The 26,567-nt window shown below is 48.2% G+C and overlaps 9 protein-coding genes across 9 annotated transcripts; 6 read left to right on the top strand and 3 right to left on the bottom strand.

Moving 5' to 3' along the window:
* Window positions 1–1,264: 1,264 nt before the first annotated feature.
* On the bottom strand, window positions 1,265–2,199 carry F5891DRAFT_25563 (uncharacterized protein). Its single transcript, XM_041371100.1, has one exon. The coding sequence runs from the start codon at window positions 2,028–2,030 to the stop codon at window positions 1,527–1,529; it is 504 nt and encodes a 167-aa protein (XP_041234317.1). The 5' UTR covers window positions 2,031–2,199; the 3' UTR covers window positions 1,265–1,526.
* Window positions 2,200–2,278: 79 nt separating this feature from the next.
* On the top strand, window positions 2,279–4,012 carry F5891DRAFT_1098350 (Alpha/Beta hydrolase protein). The gene is made up of 3 exons (XM_041363542.1): window positions 2,279–2,509; window positions 2,558–2,731; window positions 2,781–4,012. The coding sequence occupies exons 1-3, from the start codon at window positions 2,325–2,327 to the stop codon at window positions 3,793–3,795; spliced, it is 1,374 nt and encodes a 457-aa protein (XP_041234316.1). The 5' UTR covers window positions 2,279–2,324; the 3' UTR covers window positions 3,796–4,012.
* F5891DRAFT_25487 (uncharacterized protein) lies at window positions 4,008–6,300 on the top strand. Its single transcript, XM_041371094.1, has 12 exons — window positions 4,008–4,281; window positions 4,331–4,403; window positions 4,457–4,494; window positions 4,544–4,591; window positions 4,648–4,818; window positions 4,866–5,045; window positions 5,098–5,247; window positions 5,300–5,455; window positions 5,514–5,674; window positions 5,725–5,773; window positions 5,823–5,940; window positions 5,995–6,300. Exons 1-12 carry the CDS (start codon window positions 4,147–4,149, stop codon window positions 6,252–6,254), a joined length of 1,539 nt encoding a protein of 512 aa, XP_041234315.1. The 5' UTR covers window positions 4,008–4,146; the 3' UTR covers window positions 6,255–6,300.
* F5891DRAFT_25533 (uncharacterized protein) lies at window positions 6,161–12,176 on the bottom strand. Its single transcript, XM_041371097.1, has 6 exons — window positions 11,703–12,176; window positions 10,665–11,653; window positions 9,751–10,614; window positions 6,719–9,698; window positions 6,538–6,666; window positions 6,161–6,481 (listed from the first exon to the last, which is right to left on the bottom strand). Exons 1-6 carry the CDS (start codon window positions 12,062–12,064, stop codon window positions 6,346–6,348), a joined length of 5,460 nt encoding a protein of 1,819 aa, XP_041234314.1. The 5' UTR covers window positions 12,065–12,176; the 3' UTR covers window positions 6,161–6,345.
* A 1,988-nt stretch (window positions 12,177–14,164) lies between these two features.
* F5891DRAFT_25321 (P-loop containing nucleoside triphosphate hydrolase protein) lies at window positions 14,165–16,608 on the top strand. Its single transcript, XM_041371084.1, has 13 exons — window positions 14,165–14,286; window positions 14,346–14,491; window positions 14,541–14,684; window positions 14,736–14,833; window positions 14,886–14,917; window positions 14,966–15,053; window positions 15,107–15,204; window positions 15,268–15,405; window positions 15,461–15,632; window positions 15,691–15,938; window positions 15,989–16,058; window positions 16,117–16,286; window positions 16,341–16,608. Exons 2-13 carry the CDS (start codon window positions 14,421–14,423, stop codon window positions 16,506–16,508), a joined length of 1,497 nt encoding a protein of 498 aa, XP_041234313.1. The 5' UTR covers window positions 14,165–14,286; window positions 14,346–14,420; the 3' UTR covers window positions 16,509–16,608.
* Window positions 16,609–17,005: 397 nt separating this feature from the next.
* F5891DRAFT_25232 (uncharacterized protein) lies at window positions 17,006–18,619 on the bottom strand. The gene is made up of 9 exons (XM_041371080.1): window positions 18,467–18,619; window positions 18,259–18,408; window positions 18,139–18,211; window positions 18,007–18,075; window positions 17,910–17,957; window positions 17,782–17,855; window positions 17,670–17,729; window positions 17,400–17,621; window positions 17,006–17,339 (listed from the first exon to the last, which is right to left on the bottom strand). The coding sequence occupies exons 2-9, from the start codon at window positions 18,353–18,355 to the stop codon at window positions 17,260–17,262; spliced, it is 723 nt and encodes a 240-aa protein (XP_041234312.1). The 5' UTR covers window positions 18,356–18,408; window positions 18,467–18,619; the 3' UTR covers window positions 17,006–17,259.
* Window positions 18,620–19,412: 793 nt separating this feature from the next.
* On the top strand, window positions 19,413–20,596 carry F5891DRAFT_1180281 (uncharacterized protein; the record flags this gene model as incomplete). Its single annotated transcript, XM_041365903.1, has 7 exons — window positions 19,413–19,482; window positions 19,534–19,609; window positions 19,659–19,746; window positions 19,779–19,828; window positions 19,879–19,943; window positions 19,999–20,058; window positions 20,109–20,596. 7 exons carry the CDS (start codon window positions 19,413–19,415, stop codon window positions 20,594–20,596), a joined length of 897 nt encoding a protein of 298 aa, XP_041234311.1.
* A 757-nt stretch (window positions 20,597–21,353) lies between these two features.
* Window positions 21,354–22,637, top strand: F5891DRAFT_1180280 (uncharacterized protein; the record flags this gene model as incomplete). Its single annotated transcript, XM_041365902.1, has 6 exons — window positions 21,354–21,555; window positions 21,607–21,682; window positions 21,732–21,819; window positions 21,852–22,016; window positions 22,069–22,129; window positions 22,180–22,637. 6 exons carry the CDS (start codon window positions 21,354–21,356, stop codon window positions 22,635–22,637), a joined length of 1,050 nt encoding a protein of 349 aa, XP_041234310.1.
* Window positions 22,638–23,584: 947 nt separating this feature from the next.
* F5891DRAFT_1206207 (uncharacterized protein) lies at window positions 23,585–24,943 on the top strand (the record flags this gene model as incomplete). Its single annotated transcript, XM_041369033.1, has 7 exons — window positions 23,585–23,726; window positions 23,778–23,853; window positions 23,903–23,990; window positions 24,023–24,072; window positions 24,120–24,184; window positions 24,238–24,297; window positions 24,356–24,943. The coding sequence occupies 7 exons, from the start codon at window positions 23,585–23,587 to the stop codon at window positions 24,829–24,831; spliced, it is 957 nt and encodes a 318-aa protein (XP_041234309.1). The 3' UTR covers window positions 24,832–24,943.
* Between the last annotated feature and the right edge of the window lie 1,624 nt (window positions 24,944–26,567).

The following is a 26,567-nucleotide window of genomic DNA, read 5'->3' as shown; positions in this document are numbered from 1 at the left end:
ATATCAAACTTCATAGAAAACACTACAAGGCTATTCTCGGCGTTACGTATGGCTTTTCGGCGCCTCGACACCATTCGGAGCCAAGATCAATCATTATTTTCTCAAGCTCTCCAAATGCATGTCTTAACAGATAGAAACATGTAATCCTCACCAAATATTTTTCATCCGTTGCTGAGACCAGCCAATGCTCTGGTCATATTACTTAATGTTTCTGCTATGAGCTAGTGCGTGGTTCGACCTGTGACAAAGTGACTGTCCCTACAATGTAAATCGTAGGTATAGAATGAGAGAAGTATAGTTTAAGAGTTTGCGTTCTATAATGTCAAACATAATTTACTAAAATCGTCCTCAGCTTTACAATGGGATGTCGAGCTATGTACACCCACGCCTAGATAGACGACGTTATGTAATCAACGTCAGGTCATAGCAAGCTACCTTCCATTCAGTGATGTACAACACAGCAAATAGCATAAAATTGTATGTCTCGTTCGACGGCATGGCTAGTTGTGTGCCTGACGTGGATGTAGCTCCTCTGTTTGAAAAGAGAAGTCAAGAAATTTCCCTCAAAATGCAAAGCAAGTACCTATCACGAGAGGAGTACAAGAGACCCAGCAGGGCCAGCACTGGAACCAGCATAAACGCAGTCCATCTTCACATTCGGCAGCGGGTGATCGCTTGTCCCTTTTCAAGGGTCAATGCAGCATCATCGTGAGTATGCAAGTACCCTACCAACATGACAGCACGGAACTCCTTCCTCCTTCTGTCCCCACCACATCACAGGCGACCACTCGTCTATGAGGTTGGCGAGCGTTTGAAGGTGGCCATATGCAGCTGGTTGGAGACCACACGGTCGGTGCACTGCGATGAAATTGAAGACAGGTAAATATAAGGAGCACAATGCATAAGTTCCAGATCTGCAAGGATGCGTGAAAATGTTGTAGCAATTTTGCATGGGCAGCAAGTGCGAACCTGGGCGGTGTACATGTATACCGGCAAATATCTTATGTTCTCGTGGCTGAGACAGATATGGTGAATGAAAGCCCAAACATCCAGTCTGTGATCGTCAGGGATAATGTTCAACAACATTGACAACAAAACACTGGGCGTGAATGACTCACGCAGGAAAGGCTTCGTGAGGAAAAGCATGAGACAGAGCGGATGTATGAAAATCGGCTTCAGCGGGTTCGTCGCCACTTCAAGTCCTTTCTTTCCGGTAGCGCATCTCTACTGTATTTCGTCTCGAATGACATTCACGACGAGCTCCTAGCAATGCAGCCCAAGCGCCAATGGTCCCTGAACGACTGCAATGTTGACAAAGAGCAGAATCCACCTCTCAAGAGCGACACTTGGCATATGATACGTGATGTAATTCCACTGCCCGTTCTGAAGGACTGGCCACGTTTGTAGTTAGCGGATTAGAGGAAAAATACGAGATGTGGAAGTGGTCCCAGATATACATGACGAGTGCGGCCCATCCAGCGCATGCTGCAACGATCACCCAAAGAGAAATGTCAACTTTCCGAATGCTAGGGTGCGCATGTCGAGGGCCGTGTCTCTGTTGGCTTTGTTGGACATCCATCCGTGTCTAGGTCAGACACACGACGCATGCACAGGAAAGTAGCAGGGGTCAATTGCGTGTGGTGGACGAGTGCGGCGGTCAAGTCGAAAGGTGAGGAGCTCCATGTCAATATTTTGACAGCCCGCATCGCTGACACAGCGATCATCACCTGGACTCCGATGGAGGAAGAGTGTGACGTCCAGAATAAGGAGAGGAATCCCTGCGATGGAAACATTCTCCGCCAGTGTAGGCAGCCATTGATAGTCCGCACATACGATAAGTGAGGGTGAGCTGTAGGATATAATGAGAAGGACAGCCGAGATATCGTTAAGAAGGGCGCCGTTAGGGTTATGCCACCCACGTCGTAGCTGCGGTCAGGAGGCGCAGATTGGTGTTGAAACAAAGCCGAAACTCTGAGGCTAGCGCAGAGCGCAATGAGACGCCGTGTACGAAGCTTATGGACTCGGTACATAACGTGACAATGAAGTCAATTATCAGGCCTTCAGGGTCGATATCTCCCCCCGCAGCGGCAATTGAGTAGCTCCAAAATATATGACTATCTCGTGCTCGAATGATATAAGGAATCAGAGCACGTCGAATCCACATGGAATCCAGGATGGCTCGTTCGGATGACATTGACTAGTACTGTTCCAGTGGTCGCGGCAGTTGCCGGAGCAGCAATGTGGCGCAACGCCCGAATTTACTATTATTTGGAAATCACAGAAAACGACCATGGCGTATATTGACCTTGCTTCGTGGCAAGGTTATGTCTCTTCCTGCAGCTTTGGTCGACCAGAACATCTATATTGTTCCATCGTTCACTCTTGAGAATGGGAGGATATTGCGGGAGGTCCCGGTCGCCTACAAGACTTGGGGCAAGTTGAATGACGTTAGGGACAACGTTATGATCATTTGCCACGCATTCACTGGCAGCGCAGATGTAGAAGATTGGTGAGATTTTTTGACACTTCATTTCGGGAAAATTCTTATGTATTCCAGGTGGGGCCCTCTTATCGGGCACGGGAAGGCCTTCGACCCCAATCGATTTTTCATTTTCTGTGCCAATGTTATGGGCTCACCATATGGATCGGCTTCTCCTGTAACAACTAATCCAACTACGGGAAAACTTTATGGCCCAGAATTCCCTCAGACAACGATACGCGATGACGTGCGGTGGGTAGTCTTCCAATATCCTGAATGGTTTCTGATCTGATTCATGCAGACTGCATAAACTCGTCCTTGATAATTTGGGAGTTTCCAATGTCGCTGTAGTCATTGGAGGCTCCATGGGCGGAATGGCCGTTCTTGAATGGCCTCTGTGCACTCCCCCAGGTTATGTCCGTCATATAATTCCTCTGGCTACTTCTGCGCGGCACTCTGCTTGGTGTATCAGTTGGGGAGAGGCACAACGCCAAAGCATTTATAGCGACCCGCTTTACGACGACGGATACTACGACACACAACCTTCAACTGGTTTAGCTGCTGCACGAATGGCCGCACTTCTAACTTATCGATCGCGTGACTCTTTCGAGAATCGCTTTGGACGTCGCCCTCAAGTTACTCCTGTCCCGGAGTCTAGCACTGTCACACCTTCTTCTATTACGTTTGCTGATAAGGACCTCGCTGCTCATAACGAGGGTCACAAAAATGCAACCGGCACACGCCCCCAAACTCAAACCTCAACCGCATCATCTCCGCCTCATTCTCCAACAGAAGGGCCGAACGGCACGGCGCCTAACTCATCCCCTCCACTTTTTTCAGTGCAATCGTACTTGCGCTATCAGGGCGCGAAATTTGTGGCGCGCTTTGACGCTAATTGCTACATCCATATTACCCGCAAGTTGGATACGCATGATATTGCTCGAGGACGGACCTCCATTCTCGAAGACCCTTCATCACCGACAGCACAATCATCTGCTCTTGCCGCTGTCATTGCAACTCTCCCTCCGCGTGCATTGGTGATCAGCGTCGAAACGGACGGCTTGTTCACTCCTTCTGAACAAAAGGAGCTTGTAACACACATACCTGATGCAGAACTTGTAGTCATCTCATCGCCTGATGGCCATGACGGCTTCCTCCTTGAATTCGAGCAGATCAACACGCATATTCTTAGATTCCTCAAGAGGGAGTTTCCAGATTTATATGAGAGAGATGAGGAGGATGTTCCTGAGGGGGATTTCGCAATCAAGAAGACGAGCCTGTTTGGAGAGGCTGAGGCAGATATTACAAGCTGGTAGGGGTCGCGCAACCGATTCATGTCTTGTGAGGGAGAAGTGTCTAAACTGTTCTCCGGTGTTATGGGTAAAGCAATAGATGGGGGCATGTCCACTCGCCCCAGATACCATCAATACAATTCGAATATACGCATTAGGTATCATGATGTATAGGTTTAAGAGGAACCTTTGTGATCATATATGCATATGGTGTGTGTTTGATTGTAGCCAATACGTTAGCACAAGACCGTTATGATTAATTAGTGGCAGTCGTTCAATCTTTGACCCGTACCGGCTCGAGTTCATCGCTGCTTCTACTGCACATTGCACTTGCCTGGTTCTGTCATATCAGTAATACAACATAACATCTCAAACATGGTTCTCTTGAGATTTGCACCATCTCCTACTGGTGCTCTTCACCTCGGTGGACTTAGAACCGCTCTTTACAACCATCTCTTCGCCAAAAAACACGGAGGCAAATGGATTCTCAGAATAGAAGACACAGACGCGGTCAGTTCCATGCTTCTCTCATCTCTGCAAAATCTCATCTGGGACCCAGGCGAGATATGTACCAACTGCGGTGGACGACATTAAGAATGCATTGACATGGGCTGGTCTTCCGCATGACTTTGGTAAGCCGTATGTCACATTCTGGCTCAAAGCAACTCGAATAATCTTCATCTAGGTCCTGGAATGGATGGTCCACATGGGCCGTATTTCCAAGTTGGTGTCTCCCAATCTGTTGCACGCCCCGTATACTGAGCTCCACCAGTCAGAGCGGCTCGACCTTTACCATTCATATACACGCAGGCTCCTAGACGTCCGTCGTGTGCTCATTACTTCTCCCTTCTTTCTTTAATCATTGCCAATTCATAGTCTGGTCATGCATACCGATGCTTTTGCTCTCCCGATAAACTTGCTGCTACTCGCGAGAAGCTTGCGCGCACAGGGTCAAATGCTACGTATGACAAGTCCTGCCTCCATCTCACGGAGGAAGAAGTTGCACGCAGAGTACGCGCTGGGGAGAAGTCCATCGTCAGACTGAATGTGAGTACATATATTGTGCTGTTAAACCTCATGCTTACAAGCGACAGGATGACAACCTCCCAGACCGTGCTTCACCCACCGATATCGTCTTCGGTCTCCTGAGGGATGCACATGCCTCACTTCCAACAGACCCCGTTCTTTTGAAATCTGATCTGTTCCCCACGTACCATTTGGCGTCTGTTGTTGACGACCATGAGATGGATATCACGCATGTTCTCCGTGGAGAGGTAGGTGTCCATACCTCCGTGATACGACGTCCTTTAATTCCATGCATCCCAGGAATGGCTGCCTTCACTACCGCTGCACCTCGATCTGTATTCGTGTTTGGGTCTCGAACCCCCTCAATTTGCGCATCTACCCATCCTCTTGAACCCGAATGGAACAAAGATGTCAAAGCGCAATGGAGATGTGTCTGTCTTAGATTTCATGGTACGTCACTTTCGTCATCCACAAACTTTGATTTGAACGCCGTTTTCTATAGCGCCGTGGTTGGGAACCGGAAGGTGTTCTAAATTGGCTTGCACTAGCCGGTTGGGGCGTTCACCATGAAAATGGGCGCCCTTCCCCACCCGGAACGCCCTCGACTCAACCTCCTGACAGTACAACCCTCATGACGCTCCCAGAACTCATCGACCAAGTGCGTTGTCACTATTTCATGAGTTCTTGGCGTGTTCTACAACAGGTCTATTCTACAGTTTGATCTATCTTCCGTTACGCATCGCAGGAATGTTCTTGATCCTGCAAAGCTTGCATATCTTAACAAACATCACCTCATGCGGAGCTGGCAGACCGAACAAGGTATTACCTTCCAGGCAAGACGAGTACATGATGTTGTCAAGGCTGCTTTCCCTCACAGGTAGTCTGTTCATCTATTCATTTATGCCCTTGTTAACCCAGTGTTTCTAGTCCATACACAAATGTGGAGTACATCACGCGTGTAATCAGTGTCTTGCAGGTGAGCATGCTTTACCTACTGAATGAACGTACAACTACAGTGCCTCCAGGGTCGCATAACAAATCTTCATGATGTTCCAACACTCGCTCCGTTCTTTTTCGTGGAACCGGATTATGAATTGCCCGAAGCGCGTTCCGTGAAGCGAGGACTATCAGCTGATGACTACGGCAAGTCACGCACTGTCAGTAATCAGCATTACTGATTGCTTTGCGTCATTATAGACCATGTGGTGCGACGAGTTATCCTGCAACTCGAGTCTTCATCACCATCGACTCAATCTGACATTGCAGTTTTCTTGCATGATGCGTGCGAGAAAACAGGCCTGAAATCCAAGGTCTTCATGACTGCTTTGAGGCACGCGCTATCTGGGATGAAAGCGGGACCCAGCCTTCCTGAGATTATCGATGTCCTTGGTACCGAACGGACAGCGCAAAGGCTGAAAATGGCGCTCTCAGCGCACAAAACTAGCGATTCGAAATAAATATAATCGAATTTCTAATTGTCCATTTGCGCTACTTGTATACAGATGATATGTGATGCACAGGCTTGCTAAAACTACGGGACACTAAGAATCAAAGTGTTTCCCATCCTCCACTGTCGACCGTGCTCTCAAGTTTACGAGCAACAGCAGTTGGAATACCGTGGTTGAGCCACGTTTTGCGGACTTCTTCCCATCTAGCTGGGTGTATATATTGACGACGGCCACGTCTGTACGCCGTAGTTGTTGAGCATTCAGTTGAAATTAACCAGCAGAACAGACTGACCTCATTGAGACATCGACCTCACCATGAACATCGAGGTAAGGGGACTGTGCAAATGTCCCGTTGCTGGCGTACAAATAAAGTAGAGAGCATCGTTTCACGACGAAGTAAACACCGATAGCACCACCGCAACTGCAACCACAAGAAATCAGCGTCATGTCGTGGTATGACTTGGAGGACTCACTCTCGTGTATGCATATTACACTCTCCCCTGAGTCCTAACTCGTCTTGACAGCAGTGACTCGCCATACAGCATGTTACTCCGCAGATCAAACAGATTGCAGCATCCGTCGGAACGGTGTTGCATCGGTGACATTTCATCACCTTGTCTCGCTCACCAAAAAGGTTATCGAGGATGAGCGGCAGACGGGCGATGCCGTAAACAGCTGCGTAGTCCAGTACGACGCCACAGTTGAGTTGCGAGGCAGCATGCGAGTGGCCGTAGTGGGCGCACCATCCGGAGAGTGCGTTTTGAAGTGTATCTTGGTGTGGGAGGTCTGCCAAGGGAGGAATGCCAAGGGTAGCGAGTAGACGCTTGTACTCATTGACGTTAGAGGCACCTAGTAATGGAGTCGGGAATGTAAGCGGGACAACGGAGCGACACAGGATTGCTGCCCGTCTGAGGAATGGAAGAGTAAACGCGTAAAGCATCTTCTCGATGCGAGCTTCACCAAACGCATCAAAGACTAGCGTAGCAGTGTGCTCGAAGACGGGTGAATGTCGCACGACCGACATGAAGAACATACGGACATCACCGAAGATATCAGCATGGGCACGAGCAGCGGGCTGCTGGAAAGCGCTGTACGTCCTAGCCTTGTTGAGGACATACACCATACCGATGACTGTGCGAGCCAAACAGGCATAGTAGCACAAGATCAAGACATGCTGCAACATCTCGGGAGCCACTGCGGCGGTTTCGATAAGTACGGTGAATGGGTCGCGTAAGAGCAAGGGATACGAGAAGGAGGTCAGTGATGTTCGGCTCCACTCTGGGAGTAACCGTTTGATTATGGCTTGTTTGACTGACTCCCGGCCACCATCTGGCCGACCGTCCAGTTCGAGAGCGGATAGTCTTGTCAAGCTGGCAAGTAACCCGCGGATCATTCTACTTTGCGTATCCGATAATGACAGTGAATCCGCCACAATGCCTCCGGAGGAGTCAGTCCCACGAGCAGCAACCTCGATAGCGGAAATTGTGTATCCGACAAGGTCTTCCGGAAGATACATTCCTGCACCTCTTTCTCCTACTTCTGGTTCAGGTCGCTCGCGAAGATGACGCGTTTGTTGCGAGACCATTCTTGATGACAACATGAGGGTGTCGAGCATCTTCGTCGAAGCTACGGCTTCTGGTTTGCGCACGGCTGCGCCATAACCAGGATCTTGCGCGCTCCAGAATACAAACTCGCCCGTCCCACTCCTGAACTGCAGACCATCCATGACGCTGTCTGGTTTTGACTTCAAGACACTAATCCCCGCGGCTCGAATCCAGTCTGGGAAGGGGGTGCGACTCGCAGGAGCATTGTTGGGATGAAGAACGGGGAGAAGAACATTACCCAAGCTCTTACAGAGTGGGCAGATGTACTCCTTGCGCTGAATGTTTTCAGGATGGTTTCTCGTCGCGTGTGAGCGGTGCCGCTGGCGAACGGAGGAATTGTAGACCTGGAAACAGTCAAGGTGCATCATGTGGCCACACACAGATGCGTGGAGCCCGAAACGAGTGTACTGTGCAGGGAAGCCATCGAAGTTTGGCGAGCTTGCGGTGTCAAGCTCCTCGGCATTAGCTGGGGGGAAAGTGGTGTCGCGCGGACTCGCTCGATCGAGCGACTGAGGCATTGTCATGAGCTCGTTGAGATATTGACTATGGCTGTCTGGGTGTTTCCTGAGCAACCGGCTGGGTTGTACGAGCCCCAGGGAGCCGAACGCTTTGGACTCATTGAGATCTTCCTGGCAGACTATGCAAGTGCCATATGACGAAAGTTCATCAGATGTCTCATCCATATCCTGATCATTTTCCTCTTCCTCTTCCTCGAAATTGAGCGAAAAACTTGCTTGTTGAGCTTTCATCTCTGCCATAATGGCCTCTTGGCGTGCCTTAGCCGCACGCTTCTTGACACCCTCAACATCAGGTGCTGGGGCAGCGGGGCTCAGGACTTCGCGAGGAGGCTGCACTCCTTCCGGAACATGCTTGGAAATCTCTGTCAGAACCCAATCGATGCGGCTCTTGTAGGGTTTGTATTTTTCATCATGTTCCATGGCGCATATGATGTCGGCGAGTTTCTTTTCTTCTGCAAAGGGTTTGATAACAGAGACATGACTGAAGACAGAAGGTCGTTCTACAAGCGCTAGCATGATGAGCTGGAATGTTTGGTCGAGTATAGCTTCGGCGGAGGGCGGGGCCGTCCCCGCACTATTAGTGAGCGAAATCACGTTATATATGGCGTAGAACATGACCTGCAGAAGCGCTTCAGACTCCAGGACGGACGGGAGTATCGAAAACGGGCCGGATGCGATGGTCAATGGCTTCGGGACGATGACTGGGTCTTTCACACCTGTCTTCTTCCGAAGTCTGTTCTTGAGGATGACCTCCACTTCCTCACGCTTATTCCGCGTGTAGTGGAAGGTGAATGGATCCACCTCATCATAAGCCTCATCCTTGAGCTCATACACACCGGTGTCAGATGTCGACTCAGGGGCGCGGAAATGAGATACGTCTTTGAGGACGCGCTCAAAAGATACATCATCTACCATCCTCTCGGAGACACGCTTGGCAAGATCAGTGAATGAACTTGGCCCCGCCGCGAGTGCGTGCACGATCTCGCGACGGATGGCACACTGAAATGGGAGTTTCGTGGCGCTGGCTCTCTCGCCAAGAATAGTTATAAGGACGTAGAGAAGCTCCTCAACCATGCTCAGAAGATGGGCGCCTTCATAAGGGGACTTCTCGACTTCACCACGGAAGAACGAGAGGAGGCCGAAACGGTCGAGGATGGAGACAATGATGATATTTGGATCGAGGATGATAAGAGATGACTGGAGAATGAACAGGTCTTGGTCGTAGCAGAGCTCGCGAAGCATGAAATCGCGGTAGTGCAGAAGCTGGCCACGGATAGGGAAGCCGTTGCGGACCCATAATCCTGCCCTGATCTGAGCAATCATAGCGAGCACTGCGAAACCACAGTTAGACAAGCTACAATATTGATGATGAACACATTTTACCTCGTAAAGGGAAATCAATTAATGTGAGAATGGCACCCTCATTAAAGGGGCGCAAAAACAAGTCCCGGACGCCAGACACCCCAATCTCCTTCAATGACTCCTCTGATAAAATATCAACGTGCTTTAACAGATCTGCAAGGAGCCAGTGAAGGGAGTGATGAAAGCTGACCCATCCCTCCAGCACGTTGAAATCGACGATCTGGTACTGTGCATCACCAAACTCGACCTCGTGCAACATCGGCTTTGAAAACTTTTCCTTGTCAAGTCTATCTGTCGAGAGAGTGCACACGGCGAGGATCTCCCGCACGACAGTTGTGATCGCTCCTACAAGCTGCGTTGGGTTCGCAAATGCGAAGGCTTCACCGTAGACCTTGATGACACGGGAAAGCGAAAGTGTTACGTTAAACACACTGATCCACACATCCGTCTCATACTCGACGTGACTCGAGGCAACGCGCTTGTTTGGGTTGATACACATGAAGACCTGGCATACCTTGACAAACTTGCGTATGAAGGCTGGGTTACGAGCGATGAGCTGTTGGACAGGCCGGTTGTGACAGAGATACCGGAGATCACTGAAGACGGGCATGAAGCGTTTGCTTCTGAATGGGGGGCTTTCAACGTCTATGTCTTGTTGGGTAGGAGCCGTGGTGAGGATGTGCTTGTCCGCAATGTGATTGGTGAAGAAGTTGACAATGATGTCGAGCAGACGTGTCATGAGATCGTGTTGAGAAACGATGTGCAGGGCAACGGATGGTGCAGTGAAAAGTTGGAGGGCGAAATACTTTATGGATGTTTCTGCTTCACGGTCAACCAGAAGATAAGCGTCAGCGACACGATGGTAGGTGCTGGCAAAGTGGGACGCTGCAAGACGTCAAAATGTGCTTATGACAATGAGCAACGCTGTAGCATACCAATGGCAATTTTATGGGGATGCGAGAGTATCAAGATCGACGCATAAATTGCTTTCAAATGTATCCGGGGCTTCTTCCACAGTCGAGTATGGTAGACGAATAACCAATCAATACGGCATGGACGCGCCAGATCTGCAGCAAGATTTGGGACTTGGGGACCAGGAGTGAAGAACGTGTTCTCCCGCCGTCTCGGCGACAACAGCTCGGCAGCGATGATTTCTTTGATTATCAAGGTATCCGCCCCCAGCCGGCTTCGAGTGAGATCAAGCAGCCACTCAATGATGACACAAGCAACCTGCTCGCGAAAGGTATCATATGCACGACGGATCGTGACACCGAGTTCAATTTTTGTCATCAAATGTGCTGCTTCAAGGAGCCGGGGGACGTCACCGTTGATGTCGATTATTTCCCGGCCCACATCGTCAATAGAGTACGCCATGATGCTTGCCGTCTTCCTATCATGGCCAGTGGTCTCGGATATAAGCTTGATGACCTCATCAAATGAGTGCTTGTCGTCGTTCCAAATGATGATGGCGTATTGGTCTTTTTGCATAGGATCTGCTGAGGGCTGCAATCGTAGGTCAGCCTCATGCGAAGGCACTGTCGCTTCATCCGGGGAGTAGTCCAGGGTGTCAAGGATGAAGTCGAGTGCATATGCAATAGTGCGACTCATGAGATCACGTAGGTCGGGCGGGATAGCGACTCTATATGGATAATCCTCAACGAATGGAATCTCCTCAGATATAGAACGCTGTGAGGCTCGAGGAGTGGCATCAACTGCGTTCAAGGACTGTTCAATCTGCGCTTGGACATGGGGAGCAGGTGGGTGAAAAGGACATGAGATAGGTTTACGCCAGGCCTCGATGTCTCCGCAATCGCAACAGCCCCCGGCTTGTTGAGCAACGAAGAAGCTGACATTATGATCTGAATGATCACTGGAATGAAAACAGCGACTACAGAGAACGCAACTATCATCGAGGGCGCAGTCTCTGAAGGAGTATTGTGAATGATTGGCAGGATAGCAAACGGGTTACTGACTTGCAACGAAAACAACTCTCTCCCTTGCTGAAGATATGGCCACACGGCCTTCCAGGAATGATCGGATCCTCTGAACCGGCACCAGCAAACCCCAGATCTGCTTGAACGCTACTGAGAGTAGCGTGCATGGGGAGGCTGGAATTGGATAACGGGAGGAAGAGATGTGAATACGGTCCCCAAAATGCATCGTAAAGCTCTGATAGAACCTCTGCACGGGTTGCAGGAGAGAATATATACTTTCGTGAACTTGGCATTGTTTCGAGGGCGTAGCGGAGTTGTGAAAGAGGATCTGATGGTCTGTCGCGAGGATTCATAGTCACTGGATGCCTGGAAGTGTTGAACAACGATATAAAACTCGACATTTCAGTTTAACATGGACTTTCAGTTGATCCAAAATCAGACAGACATAGGCAGAAGATTACAGTGATAGAGGGTCTGAGATTCGTGCCAGAGGCTGGCGGCAGTAGTTCATGTCCACATTATAGGTTATATTTTAATATTTTAATATTATTAATCGTTATCTAATATCTACCGTGGAAAGGGGCTCTAGGCTATACTTTGTAGGCAGTTGTTGATCGTAAGCTAATTTGTTTGAGTGCAAGGCCCGTAGGGTCGGCCTCGCCCCGATAGTGACCTCAACCTGAGCAAAAATGAGCCAAGGTGTGCTGCGATTCCCACATCATCAGTGAATGCAATGCAGCGAAGTGACCCTTGAAGAGCCGCAAAGCGACGGATCGAGATGAGGCTGGATGAGAATACAGCGAGTAACAGAAATAGTAAGGTATCCGCATGAGCGTAAGTGCGGACATCTCCAGTGTGTCAATACAGACATCCGCGTCGATGCAAGCATACGCGTCGATGCAAGCATACGCGTCGATGCAAGCATACGCGTCGATGCAAACATCTAGCAGTACATCAGTACAGGCATCCGCGTCAACGCAGGCATCCAGGTACGTGAGGGCATCTGCGTTCACGAGGATGTGGGAACCGAGCCCACATGCGCACGGCAGCAGGTGCTGGCAAGGACGATACTCTTGCTCGCCATTGGCAGGTGTCATGGTGACTGGGTGGATGATTCCTCCCCTTATCAGCTTCTCTGGTAAGAAACTTGATGGGTTCACAACGACGAACTTCCTACACGAGTAAGCTTGACAGAGCAGTGCTATAGCTGCACCTTCGGGTGCTCTCTACCATGGCCAGCCACCTGTTGTACAGCCGCTGCACACCTTGTACTCCCGTTACTAGTACCCCCGACCCTGTCTCACCTGTCAAACGTTCTGCCTTCGAGTTGGAACTTGGCAGTCAAGATACATATAGAAGACCGGCCCCTCAGAAAGTCTGAGAAAGAGGTTGACATTTACTTCAGTTGGCTTTATTTATGCACAACGGAAGTTCGAAGAGAAGGATAATCCTTTATTCTGGTGGAAGGTTTATTTATTTTAGCCAATAATTCTTCAGCAAGTAATTGTATTCCACTTACTAGTAACACAAGGTAATGTTTCATCGCCTCGTGATCCTCGTTGTTAGCGTCTCCGTTGAATGAAGCAAACATACTCTCGGCGATAGCCGCTCGTCGTTAGCCGATTAGATTATGTAAGCAGCGCTTCACAAATTCTTGGAACTTCAACTTGATCATACCGCTACGCTAGATGACGATCGCCGTGTTACGATGCTCCCATACTAGTATAAATGTTGAACTCTGATGCGGCATGTCAGTGTTCTAAATATTGGTAAGTTGCCAGAATTTTCTGTTTGCTCGAACCATTCGGAAGGTGGTGCTCCCGGAAAACGTTGATAGCAGATTTCAGGATGCCTCCTTGGAATGATTCATGTAATTGTTTCGGATAGTATGCAGGCCACCAAAACATTACCATTGACGTCATGACAACTCTCTTTATGCTGGAATGCTTATTCATGTAAGTAAGTTCGGTCTCATTGGTGACTTGCTACCCTTTTCAGCTCCTTCAGGCTGTAAGTGGTACTATACCGTAAGTGCGGTGATTACAATGAACACTGTGGTTTCTATGGTCTTCATGACGATATCAAAGAGTCTTTGTTCTCATTATTCTGATTTCAAGGGGTGTGTACCAATGCACCCATCGATCATGCTGACTTGTCCATGTGTCTTTCGCCCAGGCGGAAACAATTGACAGTGGTTGTCGCGAAAACTTATTACGAGATGTTAACTTCAAACAATAAAGCGAAGGAGTATCACACGACCTGAAGGCTTATCTGGGTTCGCCTAGGCCTATCACTCAAAAGGGTTACGAAGAGGTGCGAGAGATTGTGTGCTCCTAATCTCTGTTTCAAATTCAAAAGACATGTCCGCCTTTCAGTTGTTTCTTGCATCATTGGAAAATGATGGTGGTCAAAAAGAGGCAAGCATCACTTTAACATCGCTTTAAGGCATTCTAAATAGTGTCAATTTCAGTCTCAACGCTACGCCACTAATGCGACGCCATCTTCAGCCTCGAAGGCATCAAAATCCGTTCGACTTGCCAACGCCCCACAAAATCTGAAACACGAAGTAGTAACCCCACCTATTGGTGCAAACATTTCCCGTGAATTTGTACTTGCGACGCCTGTGAGTGGCACCAAAGCTTGAACTTTTGTCAGTTTAAAAAGCTTTAGAAAAAACCAAAGTCTAGCAATGCAGCAAACAACAAGATTGGTGGTTCCGTTCTGGGCTCATCGTTCACCCTTTTCAAGCATCAAGCGATGGATCTCGAGTGGTTACTCGCCCGCGAGAAAGCAGGACAAGGAGGCTCAATACTCGCACACGAGATGGGGTGCGTGCAACGCGCATGAATGAGCCTCTAATTACTCATTCAAACTCAGTCTTGGAAAGACCGTAACTTCCATCGCGTTGATAAAGACGACGCTCCAAGAGACGAAAGCAGCAGATCTCGAGAAATCGCCTGAGCTTCCTTTTAGGACTAGTGTACCCGTGAAAGCTCCCCCTAAACGACCGAAGACAACACTGTAAACCCGATCTTCTCTTCTTACTGTTGCCTCGTTGACACTGCGATAAAGGGTTGTTGTCCCTAGTGTATCTCTCCGCGAACAGTGGATGCGCGAAATTGGGAAATTTGGTGGCGGGCTAACAGCGAAAGTTCATGACGGGCACATGAGTAGGTAGATCGCCAGACCTGCCCGCGCATTCTAAAATCCACGTCAATATAGGTGTAGACGCTCTCACGGACGCAGATGTTATCGCAAGTACTTCCAAGAAATTACCCGGTGCTACCTAATACCCTGCGTAGATCACCACGTATCAGCGAATAGAACGTCGAATGAGCAAGGATCCCAAGGATCCAGTTTTTTTGGCACGCTGGTCCCGTGTCATTTTAGGTAGCATGTTCACTGAAGTGCCGACCGCCTTAACTGAGTACAAAATGTTGCAGATGAATCGCATAGGATTGTGGGTTTAGGTGCTTGGTACAAGGCATGCATGGCTTTACAAAAGCTTCAAGGGCTTTGTCTTACTGGCACCCCGTTCGTAGTGAGTTTGTAGCCATTTGAATACGCCCATCGAGTAACCAAGTCTCAACAATGGCTTGTATAGAACAAGCTATCCGATGTCCAACCCCAGCTCAGATTTCTTGACATCACCAATGAACGGGGTCCGGCTGCCGAAAGCACCGCTTTCGCTGTGCGCGGTAAATGTGGATACTTCTCCAAGGTTTCCGCACATGCAGTTGCGGTATGTTCTTATTGTTGTTCCGCTATGCGCAGTTATTGAAATGAACCTCTTATAGGATCTTTTTGCGGATTGTGCGCGATACAGGAGAAAGATGGATGTAATTCAACTTCCGAATCTAGAAATCAAGACTGTTCATGTGTGCCAAACACAAGGGGAGAAAATGATACACGATTGGGCTCGTTCCAGCATCAGAGATTTCGATATCGGGTGGCTGAGAGCCAGGCAAGGTAATAGATCTGTTTACGTATACGGTATGCAGATTATTCTTATAGTTCTTTCTCCTAGCATGCGATCACCCATTGCTACTCATGGGCGTCTTGGGACAGATAATCGAGGAGCAAGGTCTGGATGCTAATATAACTTCAGGTGCAGTGGACATGTACGGACGTGGACTCGGTCCAGATCCGGAAGTTCTCCCATCAAACCTTCAGCCATTCGCTCGGCTGTTTGGACATGCGTATGTCTCAAGTAAAATCCGCGCGGTGACAGATATCATCACAGGGGTACCAGAAGGCCAGAAGGTGTTGGTTTTTGTATGTCGTTCTGCCATTTTCTTAGACTCGCCTCATGTCTGCCTGCCCAGTGCTGCTTTAGGGACACGATGGATCTGCTGGAGGTCCAGATCAAGAAACTGAAAATAGGCGTGGGCCAATGTTCGTATGATATGTCCATTTTATGCGAGTTGGCGTTTGAAACTATGTCTATTGTTAGTTCACGGCGAACTCTCGACCAAACAACGCATGGAAGTCCTCGATTCTTTTGCGGACAATGCCCGCATGAAAGTGCTCCTAATGTCCATTAACGCTGGTGGTGTCGGACTCAACATTACTGTCGCAAATCATGTTATTCTCGTTAACCCGTGGTGGAACAGTTGCAAAGAGGTGAGCGGTTAAAGCGGAATGCATTGCCGTTGATGTAGAAGGCCAGCGACTTAGGTACAGGCCATTTCTCGGTGTCACCGCTTTGGCCAAGACAAGACAGTTTTTGTGTATAAAGTTATCACACAGGACTCTGTGGAGACTGATGTTATTAAGCGTCAAGAAGAGAAGAAGGATGTTATTGAATATGTGCTGGACCTGATTGCACTTCCCCCTATCCTCTGAGCTTGAGAAAATGGTTTATAACCCTACCGCATATATGCAAACTATTGTGCCACCATTTCTTGCAACTCGAATACCCACTGCACCATCCGTTGAACAGAAACTCCATTACTACATAGACGAAACATATACGATCACAGTTCGATACCGCATGTATTGTCTATACCCGATGGAAGATCCAAGAAGAGACACAAATATATTCTCTACACAACAGGCCGACGTGAACTTGAAGCAGCTGTCGTTGTAGTGCGTTCAAGGGTAGTCTTTACATTCCGCCCATTGTCACTCGCACTTGCGGCGGTTGAGTCACTTCTAGCGCTCTCAGCACTTGTTGAAGAATGCATTCTCGGGGCGTGCGTCCTCCTCTGACCCATGGCTGACTGGATGCTCGTGTCCCCTGGGCCACCTTCCCGCCTGAAGTGCCTCATGACAGAAAGCCTCCTGGAAGCGTTGGACCCAGTGCGGGAATGTCTTGAGGACGTGGGGGATGATGGGGTATAAGGGGGTGGGTTCATGCGTGATCGTTGAGATTGCGGTGACATGGCACGCTCTTGTGCAGGTTCACCGTGACTTCTGGCGTTCTTTCTGTCTGGGGTGCTTGGTCGTGATGGTTGAGTGGCAAGGAATGGTGTGATTACATCAGCTGCATCGCCAACAGGTGACAATACAGGGGTGATAGGAGGCGCCAAAGGCGAGACAAGCATAGGACGAACAGTGGAGGTGGGTGAAGCGATGTGGAGCGAATGGAGGCTCGTTACTGAAGGACCGTTGGGATATTATTGGATTGAATAGCGTAAGAAGATGTAGACATCGCAGCTGACGTTTGAGGGTATCCTGATGGTGCAAGGGGTGTGTGAATCGTCGAGTCTTTGGTCGCCACAGCGAAGTGCGAACCGTTCAATGTGGGCAGTGTCATTTTGTGCGGAAATTGCGCTGCTCTTCTGCGTTTCCGACAAATAATGAAGAAGAAAAAGCCGCATAATAGAAGCAGCAGAACCGTTCCCCCAACAACACCTCCAACAATCGAACCAATAGGAGTTGCTGAAGACGAAGAACTGGAAGGTGAGCTCGAAGAGGAAGGGTTGCTAATGGGTGATCCATTCAAGTTGCCGATTCCTAATGAAAGTTAGTGCGCATGTGACTGACATGGTTGATTGAGCTTACCCGTATCGCTATAATCGTTGGCAGTGGACTCGACAAATGTCCCGTTGGAGTAGTTAGTAGCTGTAAGATCATTCGTGATAAGGGAGCTAACGGTCCTGCTATCAGAACTTACGATCGTAGCTCGCATAATAAGGTATTATTGACGCGTTAGAAGGGAGCCTTATTCCCTCATCCCAAGGAAAGTATCTTTGAGAGACATAAAAAACTAGACCAGTAGAGACCAAACGTATACAAACTCACGTTGTTGTTAACGTGTTTGCATTACAATTCGTTATCCATGTATCCCAGCTATGCCAAGTTTGCTAAAGCGAACAGAGAGTGGATTTAAGAAACTAACCTCACTAAAGAGGGCGATCCCGTGGCACAAAACATACAGGCACTTATCAAGTTGTAGCTTGCCCAGGAACTGTTTATAGTGCCCATTCTCGTTTTTAAAAAATGACACCGAATTTACACGAATGTGACTCACCAAGTGCATAAAGTCGCATTTGAGCTAACAGGAACGAAGGAATTATCGGAAGAGGAAGGAGAGATGGTATTATCTGAAGCAACTCAGGCGTATCACAAAGAGTAATAGGAAGGGGCTTACTGGTCGTAACATTCGGACACGAACTGTACACCACTACCGCTATATCACATGGCGATTGCCCCCCAGTGTTCACGGACCAAGATGGACATGATGACATTTTGGCTCGATTCGCTATTGACAAGATTGAGAGAGCTTCAAGTGATGAAGAAGCTGTGTGAAGGATGTTACAGGACTAGAAACGCAACTGAGATAGAAATGAAGTACCGACCTGCAAGTCGACAGCTGACGGCAGTGAATGTAACCGAGAGAGAAGTAGTGACAGCGGACGGAGGGTGACAATTTGGCTGCGAGGTGACAGGTGAAGCGGCTGGGAGATGTTGCACGGCTAAACGCGGGTCATAGGTCTTGAATAGCAGGTGCGCCCACTATCACTTCTCGGCATGAAGCTCCGTGCGGCGTGGACCAAGTTGGTAATAATGCGAATGACCATGATAGGAATGGGTAAACCAGGAATATCTCCGTTTTTACGAACTGGGGCAGTTTGAAGACTGCTACCGAACTTCGAAGATGGACCTGACTCCTTGGCGTCAAAAGGGTCAGGTAAGTTGACAGATGGAGGGTAGCCGGTTAGTAATGACATAGCCGCATGTACATTACAGTACTAGCAACTGAGTACTGAGGCCGTGCGCGTTGTTGTGACACAGCCTGAAACGAATTCGGATGAGGCTTCCAGATGGCCCCATCTCCAAAGTCATTTCCCGTAATCAGTACTCCGTCGTCGAGTTGCTGGCCGGTGAGCTTGAAGCATACAGCGAAGTCAACTAGTTGTTTGAAAATTCCCACGTGTAGTACACTGGAAAGATCGATGAACTTCAAGCTTGTCCACAACCAATTCAGCGCTCATTTGATTCACACATCATGTCCGGTCCGCGCTCAGATATTTCTGTTCTCAGCTCAGGGTCACCAGACGAGAACTCTGATAAGTAACGTTACGATAAGCCTGACATTCTTGTTCCTCGCTCCGCATGATTGGTATTGGTTGCCCACATCCCCCTAGTGCATCCCAGCGTGTGGCTCATTCACCATGGTGTCCTTGTGTTTCTATCGTTTTCTGCCCATAATTTCTCATATTTCGACTATTCCTTGCCGTACAAGTTCATCCAGTCAAGCGCAATGTCGTCTCAGCTGCCAACTGCACTGATGGATACTCATGGATGGATGACAGTCGTAACTACTCGCCTTGTACTACTGTCGCTTATGTAGAGGGCGCGTGCACTGGGAACAGTATGTGGATTTCCCTTGTTTCTCGGGTGTAAACTCATGTGCACGCTCAAGACTACAACCAGCCAGTCCTGCAAAGCGGCTACTCGTACTCGTTACCAAATTCTTCGACTGCCAATCCTTGTTACTGGTAGGTGGGGGTGACGACTGCATTTTCGATCGTTCTGATATCAGAGCAGTTCTTGGTCGTCTTATAATCTCATGATGGCCTGCACTCTATGCCAAGAAGTTAATGATACTGCTGTCTGGAGGCAAGTCATCCGTCTTGTATTCCTTGGGAAGTATTAACGATCAAGTAGTTGGCCTCAGTGGGCATCGGATGCACCACGAACCAATCATGGACTCAAGAGTTCGTTCAAGTTTCATTTTTGTTGAGCTGCGCTCATAAATATCTTACAGATATTTCCCTTCTGGATATTTGCTTACTGGAGATGCGTCCATACCTTATTGGGCTACTACTAATCGTGAGTTAACTATGTCTCTGCAAACGCATGGTACCAACTGATGAGTTTTTTTTAGCGGCAAACTGGACATACGAGACGTTCAATATCCTAAATGCGAACACTACCTATCAAAATAGTATGCTAGGTTCATTTTATCACTCCATCACTGTTGTTGATCTGGTCCAGATAATTCTAGCATCACCCCGGGCGTCTCATCGTCATATAGCGGTTCAGGTTCAAGCCCATCTTCCAGCAGTTCAAGTTCAAGCTCGAAGTCAACTGATGTGGGTGCGATAGTTGGTGGCACCGTCGGAGGCGCAGCTGCACTCCTTTTTCTCGTCATTGCCGCCTATATACTGTACAGACGCCACGTATACAGGAATGCCTCTGTTATCAACCAACAAGGGACGACCTTTATACCACAGTCAGGCACACACAACCGTATCCCCTCCGATACATCCAACTTTTCTGCATCAATGTCAGGTTCTCTTGGGCTGTATGGGCAGCCCGCCGTATCTTCCTCGCAGCAATATGAGACTTCATATTCTCCACAACCTCAGACAGCATACCCATCTCTACAAGGCTCATATTCGCCTATTCCACGGACAGATATGACCGTCTACACTACACATTCTAGCAACGGCCGACCTGGTGATGTCATACCAATGGTTTAACAGTAAGGTGCATCTTACAAGTTTTTATACTTGACGCGCCCGCATTCGGTACCTCATACTATTATCTCCTGATCAATCTTTTTCGAAAATATTCTATGACAAGCCAACGACGGGGATCAGAGAATTTTCTACCCCGTATTCTATCAGCACTTTGCGCCGTCGTTCCCGCCGTCTTATGATGTTTTGATGATGATGCCGTTGTTAATAAAATAACAATGTTCTTATTGAAGTTACTTAGCATGCTTCTATTGCTCCTTCGGAGTTGGTGGATGGCGGCGATGGGACACCCACTGCCCGCATTGTAGCCGCACAGGGGGTTGAATTAATATTCGCAATCTGAAAGGGTTCGGATCGAGAGAAGACAAGTCGAAGCAACTTGAATATGTCTAGTAGTACCAGTCATAAGACCTAATTATATAACGGACTTACGATTACTCGTTATCTTGTCGACGACGTACGCATCGTAGGCAGTGGTCTGAAAGTTGGCGTCAAATTTGAACTTGTTTGGCACCATACTCATATCCCAATCTCACGTGATACAGACGCGAATATTCAGCGCAGCTAGCGGGTGATTCATTAAGCAAGATCTTTCGGTGTATGCCATGATTCTATCAAGACCATCATCAGAAGGTATGCGGTATATGCTTCTTCCGAGCGCTGGAACCTGGAGATAAGAGCATGCTTGTACTCATTCGGATAGCCCGTATGCCACTTGTCCACATCTCTGGCCCTCTTCCAGTCCATCTGAGCCCACACCATGGTCGCATCCTCAGGTTTCTATCTTGTTATGTCTGTGATTTCAAGTAGCTCGATTGTCCTGGCCGTACAAGTTCATCCAGTCAAGCGCAGTATCGTCTCATCTGCCACCTGCATGAGCGGATACTCATGGATGGACGACAGTCAGGGCAATTCGCCTTGTCTTACGGTCGCTTATGTAGAGGGTGCGTACACTGGGAACGGTATGTGAATTTCCCTTGTTTCTCGGGTGTAAACTCATGTGCACGCCCAAGACTACAACCAGCCAGTCCTAACCAGCGGCTATTCGTACTCATTACCAAATTCTTCGACTGCCAATCCTTGCTACTGGTAGGTGGAGGTGGCGACTGTGTTTTCGATCGTTATGATATTAGAGCAGTTCTTGGTCGTCCTATAATCTTATGATGGCCTGCACTCTATGCCAAGAAGTTAATAATAGTGCTGTCTGGAGGCAAGTCATCCGTCTTGTACTCCTTGGGAAGTATTAACGATCAAGTAGTTGGCCTCAGTGGGCATCGGGATGCGCCACGAACCAATCATGGGCACAGGAGTTCGTTCAAGTTTCATTTTTGTTGAGCTCCGCTTACGATATCTTACAGATATTTCCCTTCTGGATATGTACTTGCTGGAGATGCGTCCATACCTTATTGGGCTACTACTAATCGTGAGTTAATTCTGTCTCTGCGAACGCATGGTACCAACTGATGAGTTTTTAGCGTCAACATGGACATACGAGATATTCAATATCCAAGATGCAAACTGCTACCTATCAAAAGAGTATGTTAGGTTGATTCTATTTCTCCATCACTGTTGTTGATCTGGTCTAGATTCCTCGAGCATCACCCCGAGCGCCTCATCATTATCTAGCGGTTCTGGTTCAAGCCCATCATCTAGCAGTTCAAGCTCAAAATCAACTGACGTGGGCGCGATAGTTGGCGGTACCATCGGAGGCGCAGCCGCACTCTCTTTTCTTGTCATTGCTACCTATATATTGTACAGACGCCACGTATACAGGAAAGGAGGTTATGCTTTGGCTATCAACCAACAAGGGACGACCTTTATACCATCGTCACATAACCGCATCCCCTCCGATACATCCGATCTCGCTCCATCAGTGTCGGGCCCTCTTGCCATGTATGGGCAGTCAGTATCTCCGTCCCAGCAGTATCAGACTGCATACCTATCTCCACACGGCTCATCCTTGCCCCTTCCACGGATGGATCTCTCCGTCTACACTACACATACTGGTAACGGCCAACGTTCTGACGCCGTACCAATGGTCTAACACTAAGGTGTATCTTTCAAGTTCCTTATACTTGAAATATCAGAGGCGCCCGCATTCGGTACCTCATGTTAAACGTTCAACGTAACATCGACAGTATTCCTTTTCTTTCGTTTGTCATCACGGACTCTTCAGCATAGCTTATAATCTCATATTACTTTGTTTACACCTCTGATCAGCGGTTCTGTCAATAACGCTAAGGTATAGTTCACGTCTCCTTGCACGCTGTCTCTTACTCACACTACTTCATTTCTAGCTTTGTCTTTTAGGTACTAAAATGTCATAGCGGTTCTCTCAACAATGCTGGGCTTTCTTTCTTAATTCCGCTTTCATCAGGTTGTGAGCCCCGACTCTTACAGAACTACAAGGACGAACTTCACTCACTTAGCTCGCCACTTGCATCTCTTACTCTATTTCGTTCTTCTCTTACAGCGGTATCGCTATGGGTAAATAAGAAAGTACTTACAGCCGCATTGTAGCCGCATAAGCGCTCGGCGAACATGCAATCTGAAACGGTTCTGATTCAGATACCATTTCTGAAGACAAGGCGAATATGGTTGATGACATGGAATTAGTCGTAGACTTGTTTGAAAGTTGACCTTGACAAATTTGAACTTGTTTATACTATTCTGTATTAGTATTACTTTTTGACAAAATTTCATACCAACTCCGGGCTTGCCAATCGGTGATTCAAATATTCATCAGGCTTCAGTTCGTAACATATATTGGACCTAGTCAGATCTTGCGGTGTACTTATGCCATGATTCCATCAAGGTCATCAGATATGCTGCGTCGGAACGTGGTGATAAGAACATGCTTGCACTCATTAGGACAACCCGCACGCTTGCCCACATCCCTGACCCTTTGGCAGTGCATCTCTGAGCCCACACTACGGTCACATCCTTAAATCTCTATCTTTCCGGTCTGTGATTTCAAGTGTTTCGACTACTATGGCTGTACGAGTGCAGCCAGCCAGGCGCAACATCGTCTCACCTGCCACCTGCATCGATGGATACTCATGGATGGACGACAGTCGGGGCTACTCGCCTTGTCTTACGGTCGCTTATGTAGAGGGTGCGTGCACTGGGAACAGTATGTGAATTTCCCTTGTTTCTCGGGTGTAAACTCATGTGCACGCCCAAGACTACAACCAGCCAGTCCTAACCAGCGGCTATTCGTACTCATTACCAAATTCTTCGACTGCCAATCCTTGCTACTGGTAGGTGGGGGTGACAACTGTATTTTCGATCGTTCTGATATTAGAGCAGTTCTTGGTCGTCCTATAATCTCATGATGGCCTGCACTATATGCCAAAAAGTTAATAATAGTGCTGTCTGGAGGCAAGTCATCCGTCTTGTATTCCTCGGGAAGTATTAACGATCAAGTAGTTGGCCTCAGTGGGCATCGGATGCGCCACGAACCAATCATGGGCACAGGAGTCCGTTCAAATTTCATTTGTTGAGCCGCGCTTACAATATCTTACAGATATTTCCCTTCTGGATATGTACTTGCTGGAGATGCGTCCATACCTTATTGGGCTACTACTAATCGTGAGTTTGTTCTGTCTTCCGAAGGCATGGTACCAATTGATGAGTTTTTTTAGCGTCAACATGGACATACGAGATGTTCAATACACCAGAAGCGAACGCCACTTATCAAAAGAGTATGTCAGGTTGATTCTATGGCTGCATCTCTTTATCACTGCTGTTTATTTGGTCCAGACTCTTCTAGCATCACTCCAGCCAATTCAAGCTCGAGCTCGTCGTCTAGTAGTTCAAGCTCGAAATCAACAGACGTGGGTGCGATAGTTGGTGGCACCCTCGGAACCTTGACTGCTCTCTCACTTTTTGCCGTCGGAGCCTATCTACTGTACAGACGCCGCATGTACAGGAAAGGAGTTTACGCCTCTGTCGTCAACCAGCAGCCATTCGTAAACAGAGGCGACGGCGCGGCAACTCGCATGACACCCAATCGTTTTCCGCCCGATCCATCCAACTTTTCTCAGTCGTCGTTCGGCTCTCCTGTGTTGTATGGGCAATCCACGTCTTCGTTGCAATATGGGACCGTGTACTCTCCACAGCCCCAGACGGCTTACCCCTCTCTGCGAGGTTCATTCACACCTCCGCCGCGGACGGTTACTACGTCTCTCCACACTACACACAGCAGGCAACACTCCAATACCATGCCAATGGTTTAAGCAAGGTGTTTCCGGCCTTGGACTGTCGGATGCACTGACGTGGACTTTTTATGTGCTAGTGCCGTCTTCTCGCAATCTTGCACATCTTGGTATGACGCACAAAATACAGGCAAAGCGGGCTCACGGAGTTTCTCTGTATCTCAGCTTCGTATACCCCGTCGTTCCCATCATATTGCGAGATATAAACTTCCGTCGTTATTTAAATAAAATATTTTGATTGGCCATGAGATGTAGACATGCTTCTGGCATTCTTTCGTTCTCTTCTAGACCTATAATTCAAATTTCATATTCCACTCTACTCCACTATTTCCAGTCTTTAATTCCCCGGATGTGAAGGCGCCAACTTGAAGATCAGAAGTATATGAGCCAGTGCACCCAAGTTGCGAACGTTTACAGGATGAATCGACCGAAGGCGATGATGCCCTTTCGGTGGGTTTGTCATATCTCAAGATCTCGAGCTTGCAAGTGGCACGAGGACTTGATCAGCGAGCCCCCATATTAGGATCATGTCTTGGAAAGATTGTCACACCGATTGATATTTATACCTGGTTAGCTAGCGGTAAAAAAAAAACAGGGATCCTCTTCGAGAAATAGAAAAGCCGCAAAGTTCTGGAGCCCGCATAATCATGAACAGTAGAATTAGTCCGCTAGCTTCTCCTGCAAGTTTCGAATATTCGCATACAAGGAGCCACGCCTCCGTAATGAGCTTAGACCTGGGTCTCGGGCATGCCGCAAGGAGAAGCCGCGATCAGGAAATTACCTCTAGATTCAGATACCAATTACAAGAGGAAACGAGTCAAGTGCGCAATTGGACGTGCCACTCGTAATAATGTATTCCGTAGGAAATTTAAAAATCAAAAACAGCGCGTATATACGCGGCACGAGGCCTGGCCAGTCGCTGGGAATTATTCCCATAATAAAGAAGAAATAAATGACTGCCGTTTCCTTCTATTTGGTCTGCTTTATGTAGGGGGGGAACACTAGATCCATTACATACTACGTACATATTGTCCAAAAGTCCGTCGAGCGAGTTCTTAATACATATGTACACGTAACGGTACGACCGGGCAGTATGGCGACAAAGAAAACTTCGCGGTGGGAAGAACTTTGTCTTGTTGTAGACTGGGGAGGCCGCCGTTATATCGTAGTTTGCGGAGGGGAATCTTTTGACTTGCCTTCCAGCCTCGAAGCTACAGAAAGGAAGATGGAAAGGGATTGGGAGGGAGGTCGAAGGTAAAAATGATCGCTCTGAAGATCCAAGTGCTTGAGGTCCCCCAAGGTTGAACGTTGAATGGGGAGTACTATCCTTGGGAAGAATACTGTAGGATCACAATTTGGGACGCACCGTAAATAAAATTTTGATCTGTGGCCGATTCCGCCCCCAGATCGGTCTTGCTGCTTCGTCGTCATCTAAAACGTCGTCATGCTGAACGTAATGGCTGGAGCCTGTCTTCGATGAACGTGTCTGGAACCAAAGAATAATATCAAGCTGCTGCCAGATCACTGTTTGTCGAGCACCGTCTCCTTGATTTCTGCTCGCGAAGCACACTCGATTACTTAGCCTAGGAGTTGTTCTGGGTCACTTGTCGATGCTGACAATATTACGCTCTCCGCGGATTTGAACGGCACGAGGATGTACTTATTCAAGACTGCATTAATGACCTATCGCGATGTAGTCGTAAAGGTAGTGGTAGAATCGGGTAACCTATCAGTATCAACGTCTCACACTAAGGACA

The sequence above is a fragment of the Suillus fuscotomentosus genome (genome assembly GCF_016647785.1).
Source record: "Suillus fuscotomentosus strain FC203 chromosome Unknown F5891scaffold_1, whole genome shotgun sequence".
NCBI lineage: Eukaryota > Fungi > Basidiomycota > Agaricomycetes > Boletales > Suillaceae > Suillus > Suillus fuscotomentosus.
The sequence above is the reverse complement of the archived record's forward strand: the minus strand, read 5'-3'. Positions and strand labels throughout refer to the sequence as shown.

Bases quoted from the DNA above. Each gene is read 5' to 3' on its own strand.
- F5891DRAFT_1098350 (XM_041363542.1), top strand. From the start codon at position 2,325: ATGTCTCTTCCTGCAGCTTTGGTCGACCAGAACATCTATATTGTTCCA. The intron at 2,510-2,557 runs GTGAGATTTTTT...TATGTATTCCAG, and splicing joins AGCGCAGATGTAGAAGATTG to GTGGGGCCCTCTTATCGGGC. The intron at 2,732-2,780 runs GTGGGTAGTCTT...TGATTCATGCAG, and splicing joins ACGATACGCGATGACGTGCG to ACTGCATAAACTCGTCCTTG.
- F5891DRAFT_25533 (XM_041371097.1), bottom strand. From the start codon at position 12,064: ATGTCGAGTTTTATATCGTTGTTCAACACTTCCAGGCATCCAGTGACT. The intron at 6,667-6,718 runs GTGAGTCCTCCA...TTGTGGTTGCAG, and splicing joins TGTAATATGCATACACGAGA to TTGCGGTGGTGCTATCGGTG. The intron at 6,482-6,537 runs GTCAGTCTGTTC...TACGGCGTACAG, and splicing joins GAGGTCGATGTCTCAATGAG to ACGTGGCCGTCGTCAATATA.
- F5891DRAFT_25321 (XM_041371084.1), top strand. From the start codon at position 14,421: ATGGATCTCGAGTGGTTACTCGCCCGCGAGAAAGCAGGACAAGGAGGC. The intron at 14,492-14,540 runs GTGCGTGCAACG...ATTCAAACTCAG, and splicing joins ATACTCGCACACGAGATGGG to TCTTGGAAAGACCGTAACTT. The intron at 15,054-15,106 runs GTAGCATGTTCA...AAAATGTTGCAG, and splicing joins CTGGTCCCGTGTCATTTTAG to ATGAATCGCATAGGATTGTG.
- F5891DRAFT_25232 (XM_041371080.1), bottom strand. From the start codon at position 18,355: ATGTCATCATGTCCATCTTGGTCCGTGAACACTGGGGGGCAATCGCCA. The intron at 17,958-18,006 runs GTTAGTTTCTTA...AACTTGGCATAG, and splicing joins GGATCGCCCTCTTTAGTGAG to CTGGGATACATGGATAACGA. The intron at 17,856-17,909 runs GTGAGTTTGTAT...TGTCTCTCAAAG, and splicing joins GCAAACACGTTAACAACAAC to ATACTTTCCTTGGGATGAGG.
- F5891DRAFT_25563 (XM_041371100.1), bottom strand. From the start codon at position 2,030: ATGTACCGAGTCCATAAGCTTCGTACACGGCGTCTCATTGCGCTCTGC.
- F5891DRAFT_25487 (XM_041371094.1), top strand. From the start codon at position 4,147: ATGGTTCTCTTGAGATTTGCACCATCTCCTACTGGTGCTCTTCACCTC. The intron at 4,404-4,456 runs GTAAGCCGTATG...ATCTTCATCTAG, and splicing joins TGGTCTTCCGCATGACTTTG to GTCCTGGAATGGATGGTCCA. The intron at 5,046-5,097 runs GTAGGTGTCCAT...CATGCATCCCAG, and splicing joins CGCATGTTCTCCGTGGAGAG to GAATGGCTGCCTTCACTACC.